This window comes from Typopeltis vanoorti, chromosome 1 (assembly GCF_054136105.1).
Source record: "Typopeltis vanoorti isolate ZY-2024b chromosome 1, IOZ_Tvanoo_1.0, whole genome shotgun sequence".
Classification (NCBI taxonomy): domain Eukaryota; kingdom Metazoa; phylum Arthropoda; class Arachnida; order Uropygi; family Thelyphonidae; genus Typopeltis; species Typopeltis vanoorti.
In genome coordinates, this window is record NC_143549.1 from 131,783,375 (window position 1) to 131,804,490 (window position 21,116).

The window sequence follows — 21,116 nt, forward strand, 5'->3', positions numbered from 1 at the left end:
CAAAATGGCTGAAAGTGCTGTATGATATTTATTTTAACAGATAATCAGAATAACTGGAAATAAGTCTTGTGATATGAAATTCTGATAATTGTATAATAAAAGTAACGTTTTAATATTACTTTTATACCTAAAGCAGTTTATACCTAAAGGAATTTACCTCTAAAGCATCATGTCTTCGCCACGAACCAGTGAGTAATTTTGTTCCACTGTTGTCGATATTCAATGCATCACCACAGATGTAAGGTCCAAGTATCTTCCTAGAAGAGAAGATATGAAATCTATAAACTTCTTCATAATATTTGCATTTAGCATAATATTACCAGAAACAAAAATTTTGCCTCTTGAATTAAGTGGTTGATCACAGATCATTTTCTTTGGTTCAAATCCTATGTTATCTAAAACACAGGATTTGAACTAATGAAGAGGTCTACAAAAAATACTTCTAAGGAATTTTCTAGACTTTTTATAGTGAAAATCAGGTTAGATGAATATAGAGGGAGGACGGGGTTAAATGATTTTTCCTAACACTTTGTTCAAGATCAGTTAGTGATGACAATGTTAGATTGTGTTTCTAAAGTTAAGAGTAAAAACAAGTAAGAGATGAAATGAATGAATCAAAATTATGCATAAGTTGCAGAGGAAGATGGAATATGGATATTATTGAGAAGGTATAAAGAAAATGTGTTCATCAGTTGCATAAGAAGTATAGTAAGGTGACTAATATAGTGAGGAAAGACATATTTTCATAGGAAAAAAGGTTGGCTGAGACAGCAAAGCAGAATCCTAGAGAATTTTATACTTATATGGTTGGTGGAATAAGAGTAAACCTAGGAGAGTCACCATAGTTGAGTAGATAATATATGGGTCATATCCACTGAAGATATAGTGGATATACTCATTCAGTATCCTGTCAGTGTATTTTATGTTGGGAGATTAAGAATAAAGTTGTATATGACTAGGAAGGCTAACAAATCATGAAAGTGCAAAGAAACTAACAGTGACTTGACTTGTTTATTCAAAAGAGACAGCAGGAATAGTCTCTGAAGAATGGAAGTAAGAAAAAAATTTGAGTCTACATTATGCCACTGCATAATGTAGACTCATTATTCCAAAAAAATATATATATAAATTTGGAGTGATGAATGAATTTTTCCAGAGTAGCATGAATTTGCTGGGGGGGGGGTCTTGTTTCATTAACCCAGTTATGTTTTATAATAGAATGACAGTTGTGTTGGACAAAGATGATGCTTATGAGGTGATTGTTTTATGCGAAAGAGTTGATAGACTACCACATGGAAAACTTGAAATTGAAAAGGAGAATATGGGGAGTGGCTGATAGATGATATCTTGAAAGAGAAAAGTGAGAAGATGAGTACCACAGGAGTCTTGGGCCCACTGTTGTTTAATTTAATTGATAATGTCATTCAAGGTGAGATTCATTTGTTTGCTGATGATGGTAAATCAATTATTATTATTATAATTATTATTATTATTCAGGCCTCCATGGAATCAAAAGACTCATTGTGGGAGGGTCCTTCCTAAGAACATAAAGTATGTCAAGACTCAACGAGGGTGAGGCCCCCCCCCCCCCAAGAAACACAAAGTCTATCATACCACTCCTTAAACTCATTGACCGTTCTCACTCTCACCACTCCATTAGGCAATGCATTCCACAGTTCAACCACCCGCCACGCAAAGAAACCACTCCTCACCCTCTTGCTCACAGTTTCCTTTCATAACTTCCAGGGGAATGGCCTTTTGTCATCACTCCTTCCCGCTGTTCAACCAAGTGAAAGAACTCCCCAGTGTCAACCCTGTAACCACCTCTCAACACTTTAAAAGTCTCAATCATATCACCTCTCCTTCTTCTATCCACCAAACTCTGCAGTCCACATTCCATCAGCTGATCCTCATAACCAAAATTGTACAGTCCTGAAACCATCTTTGTCATCCCTCTTTGAAGCCTTTCCACAGTTAATTTATCCCCTTCAAATACCGGGGACCAAATCTGAGAACAATAGTCTAAGTGTGGTCTGATCAGAGACTTATACAATGGAATGATAACCCTTTTATCTCTGCAGGTCAGTGTCCTTCTCATAATTGCAGCACTTCTCTGTGTTACCTTCACCACCTTTGCAATATGTCCCCTAAATTTCAGGTCTCTATCAATCATCAACCCCAGATCTCTTGTCTCCCCTACTTCCTCCAGTATAACTCCTCCCATAGAGTATGCAGCATCTCATCGATGTTTCACAAACCTCAAGACCTTACATTTTGCTGCATTAAACTGACACCTCCCATTCATTTGCTCATCTATCTAGCTTATTCAAATCCTCTTGCAGGGCTACCACATCTGCACTATTACTAATAATCCTTCCCAGCGTCGCATCATCTGCAAACAACTGAATATCCCCTTGCAATCCACTGGTAATATCATTGATATAAAGGTTAAACAATATAGGTCCTAGTACTGAGCCCTGTAGGACCCCACTTGTAACCCTCTGCTTCCTTGAAACTGCTCCATGATACACAACTCCCTGATACCTATCAGACAGCCAATCCTGAATCCAGTTGACCAATCTGAAATCCAGACCCATGTACTGCAACTTAAATATCAGCTTATCATGTGGCACCCTGTCAAATGCCTTCGCTAAGTCTAAAAAAATTGCAGTATATGCCTTTCCCTCATCTAATGTTCTTGTAACTTTATTATAAAAGGCTAGCATATTGCTAAAACAAGAGCACCCTTTCACAAATCCATGTTGGCTCTCACAGATAACATTACCCTCATCTGCCCAATGCTGTATACAGTCCCTCACTACTTTCTCCAAGATCTTAACAACTATTGATGACACACAGACTGGCCTATAATTAGACACTTCCAGTCTGTTACCACCTTTATGCAATGGCACTATCTTACCTTCTTTCCATTCCCTGGGCACCTTTCCCACAGCCAGACTTTCATTGAAAAGCCAGGTTAAAGGCACTGTCAGTTCCCTAGCACATTCTCTTAAAACTCGTGGTGAAATACCATCCAGTCCCAAAGCTTTACTGACATCCAGAGTACTCAGTATCTGAAACACACTCTCCTCCTGTACCTCTAACCCTCGAACCAGCCCTATCCCTCTAGCATTAAAACTGACTCCTGTAGGATGAAATACTCCAATAAAGTGTTCATTGAACAATTCCACTATGTTCTCTGCATCAGTCACTCTATTCCCATTTTTATCCCACAATATCATTCTTCCACAGTCATTTCTCCTCCTACTGGCCACATAGCTAAAAAATTCCCTAGGATTTTCTTTGGATCTTAGGGCCAATCTCCTCTCATATTCCAGTTTCACTTTCTTTACCACACTAGTCACTCTTCTGGCTTGTGTCTTATATACTTCATGCATCTTCTCTTCACCTGTCTCCTTATATCTCTTCCATAGCCTCTTTTTCGCATGCAATTCCAAATTGTGTCCTCTCTTCACTCATGGTATACAACTTACCATTGCTGCTAACAAATATTCTTTCACAATTTCCCACGCACTAATGATATCCTGGCCTTCCAATTCCTCCCTCCATGAAACTTCCCCAAGTTGATGTCTAAGACTATTATAATCACCTGCTTTATAATTCCACATAAGTTCCCGTCTCTTTGATACTCCTGCATGTCTATTCATTTTCCAAGTCAAAACCATATGGTCACTCTCTCCAACTGGTGGGAGAGATGTCATCTCACTTATTATCAGCTCTTCTGATGCTATGACCAAATCCAAAACTCTTGAACCTCTTGTTTCCTCTATTACATGTTGCCTAAGACATTTGTCTCTCAAGAATTCTAGAAATTCCATTCCCTTATTGCTACATGCATCTTCCTCTCCCCAATTTATACTGCTGAAGTTAAAGTCTCCCATAACAATCATTCTTCTTGCACTTGCCAGGCTCAACTGTCTAAACATCTCCTGGTCCCCATCCTCTGTGCTCCTGGGTCTGTAGCAACACCCCACTAAATATCCTGTCTTGCCTACCTCTACCTCATACCATATGCTCTCAAAATCATTTGTCTCACTTCCTTCCAAAGCCTCTACTCTTAGAGGACAGAGGTTATAACTTATCATCAATACTTTATGAATTTCAAATGGCATAGTCATTATTAAAGAAGATAAAGAACTAGAAAAAATAGTGATGTAGTTAAATGAAGAAGGAAAGAAATATGGATTCATAATGAACATAAAAAAAAATTAAAACAATAATATTCACAGAAAAGAGAATGAAAAGCAATAAAAGCAATGGACATAAGCAAGAAGTTAGGAGCTTCACATACCTAGGATGCAAAATGATGCATGATTTAGGGCTATAACTGAGATAAGATCTTAAATAATAAAAGCAAAAAATTAAATTCAGAGAATGGGCACGATATGGAAAAGTAAATCAGTGAGCCTTGCCACAAAGCTGAGACTGCTTCAAACATGCATATTCACAAGTGCTCTCTGTGGTTGTGAGATATGGATAATGGTAAAACACTCTGTGAGACAAATATTGGCATTTGAAAGAACAGATTATAGAAAGATTATCCTGGAAATGCTATGGATGCAAAAAAAAAAAAAAAAAACAAGTAACAAATGAAGAACTGTATAGAAAAGTAAACTGCAAAGAGAATTTGATGCAGAAAATAATTTGAATGAAAATTAAGTTTTTTGGATATATCTGCAAGATGGATAACAGTAGAAAGCTCAAACCTTGATGTCTGGTACAATGAATGGTATAAACAAAGAGAATAGCCAAGGCAAGAGTGGGTTAGACAAATGACAAAGAATGACACTATTGTACACTGGATCAATAGACACTTATGTTAAAGTAGAGAGAGAGAGTAATGTCAGAGTATTATGGGATGTCGTTACAAGAGGATTTGAAGGGATTATTTTTGCTTTAGGCAGATAAATGGGAAGCATCAGTTTAATCAGTTTAATTTCAAAGCTGGTAAGGCTTCAAAAGAAGAGAAATGTTTCTTAGTTTTCTCACTGTCTGTCTACAAGTATCGATATTTTAATTTTTTGCTGACCTGGTTGGCAGAGTGGTTAGTGTATTCACTCTAGCCAGAAGGCTGCGGGTTCAGATATGGATGTTTGTAATTGTATTTAGGTGGAAGATTAATTGCATTTCCTGGTGTCAAACCATGTCCTGCTTATTGGAGGCCTGAGGTGATTTGAAAGAAGTTCCATGTTTGGTCTCTAAAGTAGGTTTCCAGACTATGTAAAAAATCAAATTTTTTTTTTATTTTTGTTATATTTTATTTTATTTTTTTAAAAAAAATTAAAATTTTTTAAATATTTTTTCTGACTTTATATTCTATTGACATTGTCCCATGTGCTGAATTAATTTTGCAAAAAATTTATAAATAACATCAATTAAAATTCTTACAAGTAAGAAGTCCGGACAGCATCATACATTCTTGATAAACACTTGTTCACTCACAAAAATGGCAATAATAGTATTTTATAAAATTTACATAATCTGCAAAGGGTGTCCACTTGAGGGCATCATTTTTTTCCGCACTCAAGTTAACTCGACCATAGCAGTGAAAGGGTTAAACTAAACAATTAATAATCCATATTTTAGTAATTAATTTCATAATTTATTATTATTATTATCAGATCTCCAGGGACTCAAGGACTCATCAAGATATGCCATATAACACCTACCCCAACTGTGATACCTTTTCTTAAACTCATTCACACTAGATGCACTCACTATTTTAACAGGCAAACTGTTCCACTCACTCATGACTCTGTGAGAGAAGAATTTTGCTCTTACCCTTTCTTAACTGCACACAAACTTAAATAAATAAAATAACTTAAATAATGAATAAATTTAATTAATAATAAATAATTAATATCACAATAATAATAAAAATTCTTATTAACATTAATACTATATTAATAAAAACCAATATCAATACCATATTTAATACAAAATCAATCAAAAATTATAATTAATGAAAAAATAACAAAAAAATCTTTAGCCAACTCACAGGCTCACAACCTTTCATGAGTAGGAATCACATAAAAAAAAAAAAATAGCTGGAATGCTGAATACAAGGAAAAAGCAACACCTTCCCACTACCCCCCAAACAAATACATACCTGGTACTGATGTGCTATATGTTCTTATACCTCTTGCATATGGAAGTGATATAAAAATAAATAAATAAAAATAAACAACATTAAGGGAATCTGCTGCAGAGCTTGACAAACAGGAAAAGAAGAAGACGAGATGATTAGGATTAAGACACATAAGTTGGTGAGAAGAAGAGAAGAACCTATCAGATAGATATAGAGAAAATTTTGCACAAAGTAATAAGCAGTGGCAGAATGAAATTTAATCCCTAGAAACTCTATAATGATCATATGAGTAAGTGAAAATTATTATTTTTTGAATGAAGAACATGAAATGAGTGGAAAATGTTAACCATTATGGGTGGTGAATGCTCTAATGCTGAATATTTTCAAAGCAGTGTATGATATGCATTATGATTGTACTATATTACAGGAGACCAAATTCTCTGTAGACCACAGACAATTTGGCCTCCTGTAATGAAACTTGTGACTCCATAGTGGCCTGGAATAATACAGTTTTTCCTCTCATAATTGAGGTATTTTATTCTGTAAAAGAGGCAAACTAGCCAGTGAAAATACTGCAGGCACCACTTTATCCTATCAAAATAATAATAATAATAATTATTATTATTATTAATATTATTATTGACCTCCATGACAGTTGTACAAATGCGACCTCTTAACTTCGAATCCTTGTCCACCACCACTCCAAGGTCTGTTGTTTCCTGAACCTCCTCCAAAATTTATCCACCAAGTGTATACTTTGCATTACATTGCTACCTATCTATAAAATCCTCCTATAAGGCAACAACATCTGCTTTATCATTTCCCCCAGTTTTGGATTATCTGTAAAAAGTTGTACAGCACCAGTTAAATCCATCCCAATATCATTAACATACAAATGAAATAACAATGGACCCTAAATAAACCCCAGCAGCACACCACTAGTGACTTTCTTCTTCTGGGATACTGCACTCCCTAAATTTATTTAGCTGTCTTTGTGTAGGGCTCTGTCAATTATACTACAAGTGGATCTATCACACAGTAAAACATTATCTTGAATTATCATGAATTATCTTGTTCATTCTCCCTCCTAAAAGTAGACCTTATGGACTCTCTTATTAACCAAACCTATAATAATGAAATTTCCATACACTGCTATTCTTAAGTCATTGCCATCTCTTTTTATCTTTATTCTTTTATGCTATCCTTTTGCAATCTTTAATTTGATTCCACTAAATGTTGAATATCACTTTGCATATTCTTCATTTCATTTTTCATTTTAAACAACTCTTTCTTCAAATCTTGCATTCTGGCAATTTTTCTCTCTATCGCTTTTGTAATCTTCCTCCATCTCATTCTGCTATACCTTTCTTCCATTTCCTCATTCTTACTTCCCTTACATGTCACTTCTTTTCATTTCTTCATTTTTACATTCTTTCACTCCCTCAGTCTCACTAGATTTTGCACTGTTATTCACACAGTCATTTACTTTCCTTCCTTTAGTCTGTTTTTCACTCACTGATAACTTGTAGTCTAACAAAATGTCGCAATTTCTAAAATTCCATACCTTCTTTCATCATCTTTTCAGTCTCTCCACAGACACACTTAAAGATTTTGTCATGATTAGTTGTTTCACTCAAGACATCAAACCATTTTCAAAGTCTACGTCATTACTAACATTTGATCTTCACTCCATATAGTGTGCAGATCTCATTTATACTACCATTATGTTCCATTCAAGGTAAGATCAAAAATTCAGTAAAAAAAAAAAAGTCAGTAACAAATCTGCAAAGTCCAACAATCATACACTTACACTAAGCTATCCTAAATAAACATTATACTAAAATGCAAGTAATATAATTAATATACAAAATATCTTGTCGATCTTTCTCTCACATCACACTGTGATGTGAGAGAAAGATAGGATTTATTATTATTATATAATCAATAATAGTATGATCATCTGTAATATATATATATATATATATATAGCTTTTTAAATCTGTGCTTGAGAAAATTCTGCAATTGCTTTTATAGATCTGTTTTCAGTTTCATTTTCATTTATTTGCAGTGCAGCATTTCAAAATCATCCTCTAGTCTACTACCAATACAACTGTGTTTTGTATGATATAATTAAGAATTTTATAACACGCTTAATTTGTGGTTATTGAAAATGTGGCAAATTACTATTATTATCATTATTAACATCTGATCGTCATGTGGTCAGAGATTTATCATGGGAGGTACTTTACAACACATTACAACACATTCAAGCAATGCCTCCACTCACCAACCACTCTCAATGCAAAGAAAACCTACTCCTCACTCCTCTACTAAACGCTCTCCTTATATGGTTTCCGGGGATGACCTCTTGTTCTCTCTCTCTCTCTCTCTCCCATCCTATGAAAAATCTCTTTAATATCAACCTGATAGCAACCCATGACTAACTTATGTCTCAATAATATTCCCCCTGCTCCTCCTATTCATGAGTCTTTGCAATTTGCATTCTTCAATTTGTCTTCTTACTGCACATTCCAAAGACCATTGACCAGTTTTGTGAATCACCTGTGGACCCTTTTCAACATATCTTCCTCACCATGAAAACATGTTGGCCAAATTTGTACACAGTAATCCACACGGTTGGCCGAGTAGTTATGTGCTCTGCAACCATATGCCTGGGAAAGGAGTATCCCGCGTTCGATTCTTGTTGCTTACGTGAGGAACTAAGGATCTTTCTCAGACATAGCCAAGTTAGCTGGTCTTGGGTGTGGATGGCAGGGTTTTCTCCCAATTTATCTAAGGTTTTCCCCCGGCAAAGCAGACAAACTAATCTTAAGAACACAATGCTTCACAGGCAATTACACATGGTTGAGCATGGGGAGTAATGACCCCACTTTGTAGTGAGTTATGAAACCCAAAAATGGGAGGCCAAGGCCCTACGTGGAGCTATAGTGCCAAAGAAGAAGAAGAATCCACATGAAGACTGATTAAGGCCTTGTTCCATCAGGGTCCTTGCATCATTGACATTATCCGATGTGAAGTCTTCAAAACACTTGCAATGTGACCCCTGAATTCCAGATCCTTGTCCACTACCACCACTCCCAGATTTCTCATCTCCTCTATCTCTTTTAAAGATTCCTCACCAAGCGTATACTTTGCATCCCATCGTTGCGTACCAAATTTCAAAACCTTACACATTCAAAACTGAACAGACAATCCCACTGACCTATTCATTCATGCAATCTATTCAAGTCTTCCTGTAAGGCCATATCATCTTCTTGACTCAGAATTGCTTTTCCCAATTTTACATAATCTGCAAACAGCTGCATATAACCAGTAAACCCATCCCAATATCATTAATATGCAAACTGAACAACAATGGTCCCAAAGCTGACCCCTGTGGTACATAACTTGACCTTCTCTTTTTTGGGATACTGAATTTCATATACAACTTTATGATACCTATCTGATAGCCAGTCACCAATTCAACTCAGAAGTCTGTTATCCAATCCCATCTGTTTCAATTTATTTAACATATTGTTGTGCAGCAGTATATCAAAAGAATTTGCAAAATATAAGATCCCTATGTCTTCTACACCACTGTATATGCATCTCTCCTATCCAAGGTATTTGCTACTTTGTTATAGTGCATAAGTTAGTTAGTAAAAACATGATCTCCCTTTAACAAACCCATGCTGACAACCTCAGAGAATACTGGTGTCATCAACCCATTTCTGTATCCTAGTTCTCACAAATCTCTCTCTCTAGTACAGAGGTCGAAAAACTTTTGAGACGGAAGAGCCAAACCTGTCCCTCACAACAATTTAAAAATTATTCGAGAGCTATAAATATATTTTTACAAATAAGGAAAATTTAAAGTAATATTATAGTAAATTCATAGCAATATATAACAAGTTATAATATTAATTATATCTTTATTAAATGAAGAAAAAAATCACATAAAAATTGCTCTCATTGGTTTTAATCAGTGTGAGCAATGAGCATGCATTTCCTTAGAAAGTTTCTGTATGTCCGGTTTGTAACTAGTTGTTTATAATTTAAGGCACGATTCCAAGTTGGCATCAGTAATTTGGTTCCTCAATTTACATTTAATGAAATTCATGCTAGAAAACGATTGCTCACATAAATATGTAGACCCAAAGATACTGAGAGCACCAAATGCAAATTTTTTCAACTCATGATATGAGTCTGGAAGACTATTCCAAGTATTGAAAATCATTGAGTCTGCCTTCTGTAGTTCTTTTATAGCAGCCTGCTTGCACTGTGAAATCAGATTTCATTTTTCTTTTTCCAGTTCTTCTATTTCAGTACCAAGACGTACAAATTTTGAGCTCCATAAGTCTTTGCTTATAATAAATTTAGTTTAATCCTTTATCCAAGTGTGAGCAAACAAAGTTTGCACCTGAAAGTATCTTCAGGACTGGGGGGTAAGGTGGTACAACACCAGGACAACTCCTTGCAAAGGTGGAGCAAGCTACCAACACTCCTGTATCAGTATCTCTCATAATGCAAAACACATCTCCTTGCAGATATGTCTAATGTTATGCATTAAGGGAAGGGCCACTACCCAGACTAGTTTCGACCTTTATTGAGGTCTCTTCAGTGGGAGCCAAGTCCAAGTGGAGATACCAGCCAGAAGCATTAGCAGGTCATCTCTACCTATATTGGTAGCTTGCTCCACCTTTGCAAGGAGTTGTCCTGGTATTGTACCACCTTACCCCCAGTCCTAAAGATACTTTCAGGTGCAAACTTTGTTTGCTCACACTTGGATAAAGGATTAAACTAAATTTATTATATTCTAACCAAGTGAAAAATAAACTTTCAACATCAATAAGTCTTTGCTTGTCAAGTCCAGCAATTGGTTGGTCACATTTGAGGACATTGTGACTGTCCTATCTGCTACTGTTTTGGCAGATAACGGTATGCTTTTAATTTTATTTAAAATCTCTGCTTTGTTTTTGAAATCTCGAAAAAGTTCTTCAGATGCATTAACAAAACAACATTTTATGTATTCACCATCTGCGAATGGTTTTCCTCTCTTAGCGATCTCCTGACTCACTATGAAGCTTGTAATATTAACATCACTGGCAGACTCTCTCCAATAATTAAATACAGAACTTGATTTTTCTGGAGTTCTTCAACTGTTCTCTTTCTTGTGTCACCGACAGGATATTTTCTGGCAAATGTGGCATGTTTTGTCGTGAAGTGTCTCTCCAAATTTGACTTTTTGTTGTGCGCCAGTTTTTCTTGGCAAATAAGACAGGTTGGAAGGCCATCTGAGTTTCAGTTCATTCGGTTTTAAAGCCACGATGCTCATCTGTTGTTTTTCTTAGTTTTTTCTTCATAGCCATGTTGAAAAGCACCCTAAACAATATATTTTATTTAATATGTTATATAAATATCTTATATAAAAAGAACTAAATGATTATTCAAAATAATAATTCAAAATTAGCTATGTCAATATCAAACGGAGAAAAATTTTAATTCCTTCACATTGGCATTGAGAGAATTTGTAATAAAAGCTAGAATTGCTTTATTATTATTTCTGAATTCCTGAAACCTTTGAAGAAAAGATTCTCTCATGTTTAAAACTGCTGTCTTGAAATAATCTTTGTTAATGAGGGCATTGTTTTCTTGGCAATATTGAGACAAGTTTGGGAAATGAACTAAAGTTCCTCTGTGTAAATCTTCAGTGAACAGAATCAATTTCTTTTCAAACGAAATAACTTCCTCTAGCATTGAAAAAGCAGTATTTCCCTTGCCTTGTAATTTATGACTGAGCTGATTCAGTTATGATGTAACGTCCACCATAAAGTACAATTTTTACAACCACTGATCTTCTGTTAATTCTGGATATTGAACATCCTTGTTGTCGAGGAATAGTTTGATTTCATTTATGCAAGATGCAAAACGCTTTAACATGTCGCCTCTGGAAAGCCTTCTCGAACCCTGTTGTACTGGAGAAGATCTGAATACTCGCTCTCCATTTCAATTAGCAACTCTTTAAATTGTTGATGGTTAAGTCCTCTTGCTAAAATGGTGTTGGTAATCTTAATTACCAATTCCATAATTTTACCAATTTCTTCTGTAAATGTTTGTGCACAAAGTGCTTCCTGGTGGAGTATACAATGGAAAGTAATCACTTCATGATTAATTTTTCATTTTAAAATTGAAATAAAACCCTTTTTCGCTCCCGTCATACTTTTTGCACTATCAGTTGCAATTGACACAATTTTATTGACTGGGATATGATTTTTTTTTTCCCATGCATTCAAGGACGGCATTTGCTATTTCCTCTCCACACGTTTGGCGCTTGAGTGGCAATAATCCCAGAAGTTCTTCTCTCGAACTCTCAGATGATACATACTGCACAAAAAGGGAAACTTGAGCTGTGTCCTTGATGTCGCAAGACTCATCAACCACAATTGATAAAGCTGAAGTTAATTTACTGTCTTCGACTTGTTGGTTGGTCACATTTGAGGACATTGTGACTGTCCTATCTGCTACTGTTTTGGCAGATAACGGTATGCTTTTAATTTTATTTAAAATCTCTGCTTTGTTTTTGAAATCCCGAAAAAGTTCTTCAGATGCATTAACAAAACAACATTTTATGTATTCACCATCTGCGAATGGTTTTCCTCTCTTAGCAATCTCCTGACTCACTATGAAGCTTGTAATATTAACATCACTGGCAGACTCTCTCCAATAATTAAATACAGAACTTGATTTTTCTGGAGTTCTTCAACTGCTCTCTTTCTTGTGTCACCGACAGGATATTTTCTGGCAAATGTGGCATGTTTTGTCGTTAAGTGTCTCTCCAAATTTGACTTTTTGTTGTGCGCCAGTTTTTCTTGGCAAATAAGACAGGTTGGAAGGCCATCTGAGTTTCAGTTCATTCGGTTTTAAAGCCACGATGCTCATCTGTTGTTTTTCTTAGTTTTTTCTTCATAGCCATGTTGAAAAGCACCCTAAACAATATATTTTATTTAATATGTTATATAAATACCTTATATAAAAAGAACTAAATGATTATTCAAAATAATAAATGACAATAATTCAAAAATATAATAAAAATAAATCTCACCAGTAACATGTTTTATTGTAACAGTTGCACGTGAAATAAAACACGGCGCAGTAAATCACGACTGTAATAAATATAATAAAACCTATATATATATACACACACACACACAGCAATCCCACTATTAGTGCGCCTAATGCGTTCTTTAAAACAGACGCATTAATAGGAAACGCACAATCGAGTATAAAAACCTATGGAAAAAAGTATAATTCATTCCTCAAATGTCTTTTTTTACCCTTGATTTTTTTATAAAAGAATTAGGGTATGTCTCAGGGCCTAGTTAAAGGAAAACTATGAAGTTCAAAGACAATAAAACACATTCAAAATATAAATCTATTATTCTGGCTTGCATTCTGTTTCTTTTTTTCCAAACAACTGCCTCTTCTGCAAATTTTCCTGTTTCTCTCTTCACAAGGGCCAGTCTCTAAGCATTGCTACTTAAAAGTTTCAGTTGCACAAAAATATTTTAAATTTGTTTCTGTGAAATCTCTTTGGGCTTATCAGTGATTAAATTTTCTTCATATTCTTCAGGATCTTACTGCTGTGCATCTAAATTTAGCAGGTCGGAATCGCTCAGTTTCTCAGAATGAGATTTAATTAACTTAGATTCATTTAAAAAGCCTCTAAAATCATTTGTACAATGTGGAAGAATGTGATTCCAAATGGATCGCATATTGCTAGCAGTAATTTCATTAAACTTTGCAACTTTATAACCAGGCTGAGATTTCTCTGATTTGGCCAGAAAAGTCTTGGAAGGCATTGGCTTCCAAAAAGAAGGCCAGTTTCATTGACATTAAATATTTGTTGGTCACAATAGCCCTCTTCTTATACAATTTTCTTCAAATCTCTGGATAATTTGCGGCCACCTCCTTATCAGCACTTGCAGCTTCGCCTGTGATTAGAACATTATGTAGGCTATTTCTCCAACCACCCAGCACTAACGTGGAATTCTTCTTTTCCAAAATTGATAGCTCTTTCTTTCAAGGTTGCAAAGAGACTTAATGCTTTTGATTTAATAAAGACTAAAGTCCGTTCTTAGCAGGATCCATTTTTGGTTACAATCTTCGATCTACGTAGAAAGAAGTCTCTCTAATTCAATCATTATGATACTTTGATTTCGAGTGCATGCATGGTGAACTTGAATCAGCCTTACTTTTCTCTTTGTATTCAGTAGCTTTGTTTAAAATTGCTCTTAGAGTTGATTCACCCATTTTTGTGCTCTTGTCTTATCTTTGCTCTGGACTCGCCTTGTTTACTTTCTTTATTATTTCAAGTTTTTCTTCCAATGAGATTGCTTTTCGAATCATTTTCACACTTTCACTTTTTTGCTCAGTAATTCTTTTACTCATGATAAAAGGTTGGGAAAATACTTTAAAATAATAAAAAAAAAAATGTTAAGAAAATAATTGCAAAGGAGGTATGAGATATGATTAGGAAAATGCTATGTAATTAGCAGACAACATAAATTTTGATGGTAAAAATTTGGAACATAGAGTACATGGTAGTATGCCATTAAAAATAACTTTGTAAAATGTTTTAAATCAGTAACTAAATTATTTCACTCTAGTGAGTGATTTTTTAAAATAGTCAGCCATAAAAAATGCATAGATAGAAAATTTTTAAAATGTAACATTTATTTTTAAGATGTATATTGGCGCATTAATCGAATTTCGGTATCAAAATTCACTAATCGCACTAATCGAAAACGCACTAATCAGGGGCGCATTAATCGATATATATATATATATATATATCAGTGGCATCGCATGCTCATTTCGGTTGATGTGCTGTTATGTGGATTATGCAACCCACACTACAAATTTCACGTTAACTTGACCGTATGAATGGGCATCGTGCGCTGAAAATTTTCCATGGCAGGGAAGCTTAGAGACAAATAATTACATCAATAAACATCTTTTAGCTTTTTTGATGTAATTGTTTGTTCATGTAAACTATAAATACATTGTGGTCATTTGGCATCGATTTTAATGATCTTTAATTCTTGGGAGAATAAAAGGTATTTAGAATTAATAGATTTCAGCACAATTTTATATATAAAAAAAATTGACCGGCATATTTTATTCAAAAGCAACTAATTAATCAATCCTAAATTAAATTATTTCAGTTTAAAAGCTAAAAAAAAAAATCATAAAACTTACAAGTAAAATAATATTAAATTACATCAATTACACTTACCTTTTAAAAATGTATTTTTTTGTTTAAACTTGTTTCACTATATTACAATTCGCACTTCACTCTGTAACACACACACAGGGCAAACTAATCGGTCATTCACCACAAATCAGAAAAAGATGAACCAAAAAGAGGAACACGTGTTTTATTGCTGCAATAAAACAGCATGTCTTGCAGACTACTCAAAGAAGAAGAAACAGGCATAGCGCATCAGCGCTCATCTTAATTGGTCCAATGCAATTAATTGCAGGATAACTTTGAATACTTCTGCGTAGAGTGGGGGGAACAATCTATTTTAGGATTTATTAGAAAACAGGAACGAAGGAGAATACTATATTTGATTGGTATATTTGAAATATTGAAAAAATGTGAACCATCATTTATAAGACATGTAAGAATAGGAAAAAATAAGTGTGAGTAGAAACACTTCATTAATGGTAAAGGATAATTAATAATTATCATTTGTGATATGCGTGTTCTATAATTTGCTGGGTAGAGCAAATAGCACGATCCTATAAATTCTAAACATGAATAAGTGAATTTATGATGGCATAATTTAAAAAAAAAATTATGAAGAGAGAGAGAGAGAGTATTGCAGGAATAAATATGGTTTGATGGAGCAGCAAATCATCTCGTAAAATTTGTTGCACATGTTATGTGTATTTCTCTGGTTTTTCTATATTTCACTGTGTTTTACAAGAAATTTCTTTACTGAGACTCAGTATACATAAAATCCGATCATTATCCGGAATTATTAATTAACATTAATTAATACAAAATAAATTGTGGAATTTTATTGAGACAAGTTTAAAAATTAACATAGAATTTCATAAAAATTAACTCATAATTTGACATACACATTGTCATATACAAATCAATATCAACCTATTATCAATTCATTATTTTATTAATATCAATATATCAATTTATTAATGAGATTTTTGCTGTTGTACATTAGATCCCAAATGCTTTATATCAGGTTCATATTTTGTCACTTTTAGTAATACACACGCAGAATTAGATTCATCAGTCATTCTATTTCTTAAACTGTCTTTTATAAAATTCATTTCAGAAAATAATTACTCACAAGCATATGTAGAGGAGAAAATTAATTATGACATAATCATCAAGAGTATTAATACACTTATGTATACAGTGTAGTATGTTGACAAATATAAAAGTACACATTTAAATTAGTTATCAATCGCAGGACTAATGCTACAATATTGTAGTTTTCTCAGGCTAACATCATTAAATTAACTTGTGGTAAGTTTCATTGACCATTCTGATCACCAAAAATTTATATTATTATTCAGTATAAAATTATTGATTATTGTATTATTAAATTGGTTTTAATAGTGTTGGTTTGAAAGAAAAAAAAAAAAAAAAACGGCAGTGAGAAAAATATTTATGCATTGTAACTTACCACAGAAGTCAGCGGAGCAGGAGAAGGATTTTGACTTACTGGCGAATGCTTACCATCGAATATAACTTGCCCTCATGTATAACTAGCACCTCTGATTTCACTTTACAAAAAAAAGGTTTTGCATATATACCTCCCACACAAAAAACAACACGCCCTCCCCCAACAACCATTATATACTGTAGATACAAGAAAAAAAAAGTTTTATTGTATCCCTGAATAAGGTACAGAGGCTTTTGGAGTCTGTGTAATATATTTCTCAACAAATAGTGCAATTAGAGCCAACTGGAATAAAAATGGCAATAACTAATGAATCACATGTACCCCCTCTCACAGAAACTACCCTGTATAGGCAAGCAAAACCATATGTTGCACTGGAAACACAGTATCTAACTAAAATTATTGTCAAATTTTTCAATTACATGAAATAAGTGTTTGTTTGACTGCATTTGAAATTCTCGATGTCATTATGACAGATCACAAAGTCTAACTTCAAATAAATTCTACCATGAACTGAAACATGCCATATAATGCTTGTGCAAGTTCCCCTTCCAGCTCAAACGCAAACAAGGCAATAAAAATCAACCAAGGGTTGAAATTTTGTATGAGTTGAACCTGCCGGTAATGAGAAGTTCTGTCGGAAACGATAAACGACACCCCATCGTGAATGTCTTAAAACTAAGAAATATATAGTGAATGGTGTTATGACAGTTGCAGATATTATTATTTTATTATTATTATTACTTGACACCTCCAGGGAGTCCAAAGACTCATCGAGGGATGGCACCTACTCTACAATACGTGTGTAGAGGCTTAAGTGCTGTGAGGAGATCATGTTGGAGGCTTAATGGATTTTTTACAACACTCAAAAAGAATTAAAATAGACTTTAATACTTCCTATATTTCGTCCTAGTCACTAGGACATCTACGGGGATTACAAAAAAATTAATGTAACATATGCACAAATAACAAACAATACTAAGCCCAACCACGTGGGTGACACTAAAGTCCTATCTAGGTAGAGCGCCCTCTAAGGGCAGTAGTAGGTGGCCTGGAATGTAAGGTGGGAACTCTGGTGATGAGTGTTTCCCAAATCTTCGGAAGCTTAATGCACCCATATTTATTGAGATTTGGTTGGTTTTTGAGAGCTGCTGCTTCTAAGAAAAGTCTCTCTTTCTTGAATTTGCTGTGGTGGAGCATGGTGGTTTTCTTCCATGATACTCTGTGGGTGGTGTCCAAAACATGGTCAGCCAAGCCTGAATGGCCATAGTTGTGTTTGAAGATGTAAGACTTGTGTTCCTCTAGACGGATGGATGCTGATCTGCCTGTCTGTCCAAAGTACGCCAGCTTACAGGAACAGGGTACTTTGTAAACTCCAGGCAGAGAGCGAGGAGGGAGCTGATCTTTCGTAGAACGGATAAGGGTAGCCAGTTTGCGGTGGGGCTTATATGCTGTGTGTAGATTGTATTGTTTTAGTATCTTGGCTATTTTTTCAGATGTGCCACGGATGTAGGGTATGGTGATGGCATTTTTAAAATCTTGTTGACGAGAAGGAAGGGGAATGGGGGAGGAGTTGATTATTTTTTTGATACTGTGATCGCTGTAGCCATTGGAGAGGAAAGTGCTGTGTATGTGGTTAAGCTCATTAGTGAGGGCGGTTCCACTGGAACAAAGATTGTGGGCTCTCTTGGTAAGAGTTTTAATAATGCCATATTGTTGAGAGGGGTGGTGGTGGGAGAGTTTGTGAATGTATCTGCCTGTGTGTGTGGGATTTCTGTATACGGTGAAGGTAAGTGTATCATTAGGCAGGCGTGTGACTAAGGTGTCTAGGAAGGGTAAACAATTGTTCTTTTCCTTTTCCATAGTGAACTGGATTCTTGGATGTAGACTATTGAGATGACTGAGGAAGGAGTCTAACGTGTCTGGGCCATGAGGCCAAATAGAGAACACATCATCCACCTTATGAATTATGGCTTGCTGAAAGAGACAATGGTCAATTCTGTAGAAATACCACAAAGTAGGAAACATTGCATTATCTAGAATGTTCAGATACTTTTAAGATCCAATGTTCATATCACCATAAACAGAGGTCTGACACCAAACCAGGAAAAACAGGACCATACCATCACACCACTACCACTTCCAAATTTCATAGATGGGGATATGCACTCTGATAAGAGACATTCACAGGGCACCCACACCAATCCATCTGCTCAGTAGAGAGTGTAATGTGATCATTGCTCTATAACACAGCTTTTCAAGTTTCCACATCCTGCTGTACATGCTCTTTGCATCACTGAAGACGACGATACATATTGGCATGGGTAATGTGAAGCTTGCATATTGAAATTTTACAATGAAAACCCATGTTTTGAGCTTTGGTTCTGAATGTTTTTGTGCAGATTCATGTTCCAGTTGGTGCATGGAATGGAACTTCACATTCTATGTGTCAGCCAACAAATGCCGTTTTTACACATTATCCTTCGTAGCACTCTACAGTTGCATTTGGTAAGTGTGGTGGGTCATCCACTGCAGATAGGCCTGCAACATGGCATCCTATCACAACACCTCTTTCAAACTTCGTCAGTTCCTTTCTCACAGTCATTTCACCAGGGAAACAGTTGCACTGACTTGGGAGCATCATATTCCTCCAATTTGTGCCAGCTACAAACACACCCTGATCATGGAGGAGGGGGGGGGGGTCTCCATTGACTTCTTTCCAAGCAAAACACCAAATATATAGGCCTGGGGAAAGAACCTGTAAAACATAAGGGGAAAAATAAATATGCAATATACAATTTATATATATATATAATAAAAAAGTGAAACATGGTTAAATGAAGATGATATCCTAACAGGAATAGAAATCGAAGGGTACAGTTTTTTAAGTAAGGATAGCAAGGACAAGAAGGGAGGAGGAGGAGGAGTGCTGCTCATGACAGCAGGTGAAATATGCCCACATAAGGGGCAGACATGAAATAGGGAAACAGGAGCAATGGTTATGAGGCAATGTGGTGTGAGGTGGAGGTCGACAGGAAGACATATTTAGTTGGATGTTGATAATTGGTGATGAAGAAATATATAAACAACTTGGGTTAGCGAACAAAGGAAGGGTGATTATTATGGGTGATTTTAGGAAACAAGGAAAATGAATTTCTTGAGTTCTTGAGAGACAACTATCTCAGGCAGCATGTGAATGAGGATCTGCGAGGATTGAGAGTTTTACAGGAGAGTGACTCAGTTAGTAAGGACAACAAAAGTGCAGTATGAGCAGAAATTGGTAAATCAGGTGAAGAAAAACCCTGGAGAGTTTATCAGATATGTGGCAAGTAGAAGGAAGAATGATTATGTTAAGATGGTGTTAACAGATGAAAATATTAGAATGGTAACTGCTGCAGAAAACACTGTAGACATATTCAGTAATCGATTTATAATTTGGCGTTTGATCCTCTTTTACAACTTTGGTGTTTGATCCTCTACAGGGCAGAATCATGAGGAACTTAAGTGTAGAGGACACAGGAGAGGATATGGTTAATTGTGAGTGAGCAGGAGGTACTTGAGGAAATAAATAACCTTAATTTCAATAAGATATGAAGACATATCACCACACATCTTAAGGAAATGTTCCAGGGAAACTGGCAGTAGCATTGGCATGCCTGTGTCATAAGTCTTACAACAGCACAGATTCCAAGAGAGTGAAAAGAAGGTAAAATTGTTCCACTGCATAAAGGTGGTGATAAGGCTGTGGCTTCAAATTATAGGCCAATCTGTATATCTGGAGTTGTCGTGAAGGTACTTGTGAGAACTAGAATACAGAAATGGGTTGATGACAGTATTTTCTGTGGTTGTTAGCATGGGCTTGCTAAAGGAAGATCATGTTTTACTAACCTTACTTATGTACTATAACAAGGTGACAAATACCTTGGACAGGGGAGATGTATACAGTGCTGAACTTGGATTTTGCAAAAGATTTTGATAGATGCCACACAACAAGCTCATTTTAATAATAAAATAAACTGAAAATAAATTGAAAGAGATGGGATTGGATAACAAACTTCTGAGTTGGGTTGGTAACTGGCTGTCAGATAGGTGTCAGAAAGTTGGGGGGGGGGGGGCAGTATCCTGAAAGAGGAAGATCACTGGTTGTGTGCCACAGGGGTCAGCACTGGGACCATTGTTATTCAATTTGTATATTAATGCTATTGGGACAGGTTTAACTGGTGATATGCAGCTGTTTATAACAAGGTCATCATCAGGGATATATATACACACACTAGTACACCAGCTACATC

The 21,116-nt window shown here is 35.4% G+C and overlaps 1 protein-coding gene across 1 annotated transcript in view; it reads right to left on the bottom strand.

Annotated features, from left to right (window-relative positions):
• LOC150110432 (striatin-3-like) overlaps positions 1–21,116 on the bottom strand; it is a 239,480-nt gene that overhangs the window by 122,909 nt on the left and 95,455 nt on the right. The window contains exon 7 of the mRNA XM_090398285.1: positions 158–257. Coding sequence (XP_090254411.1) covers positions 158–257 — 100 coding nt within the window. The remainder of the gene's footprint in view (positions 1–157; positions 258–21,116) is intronic.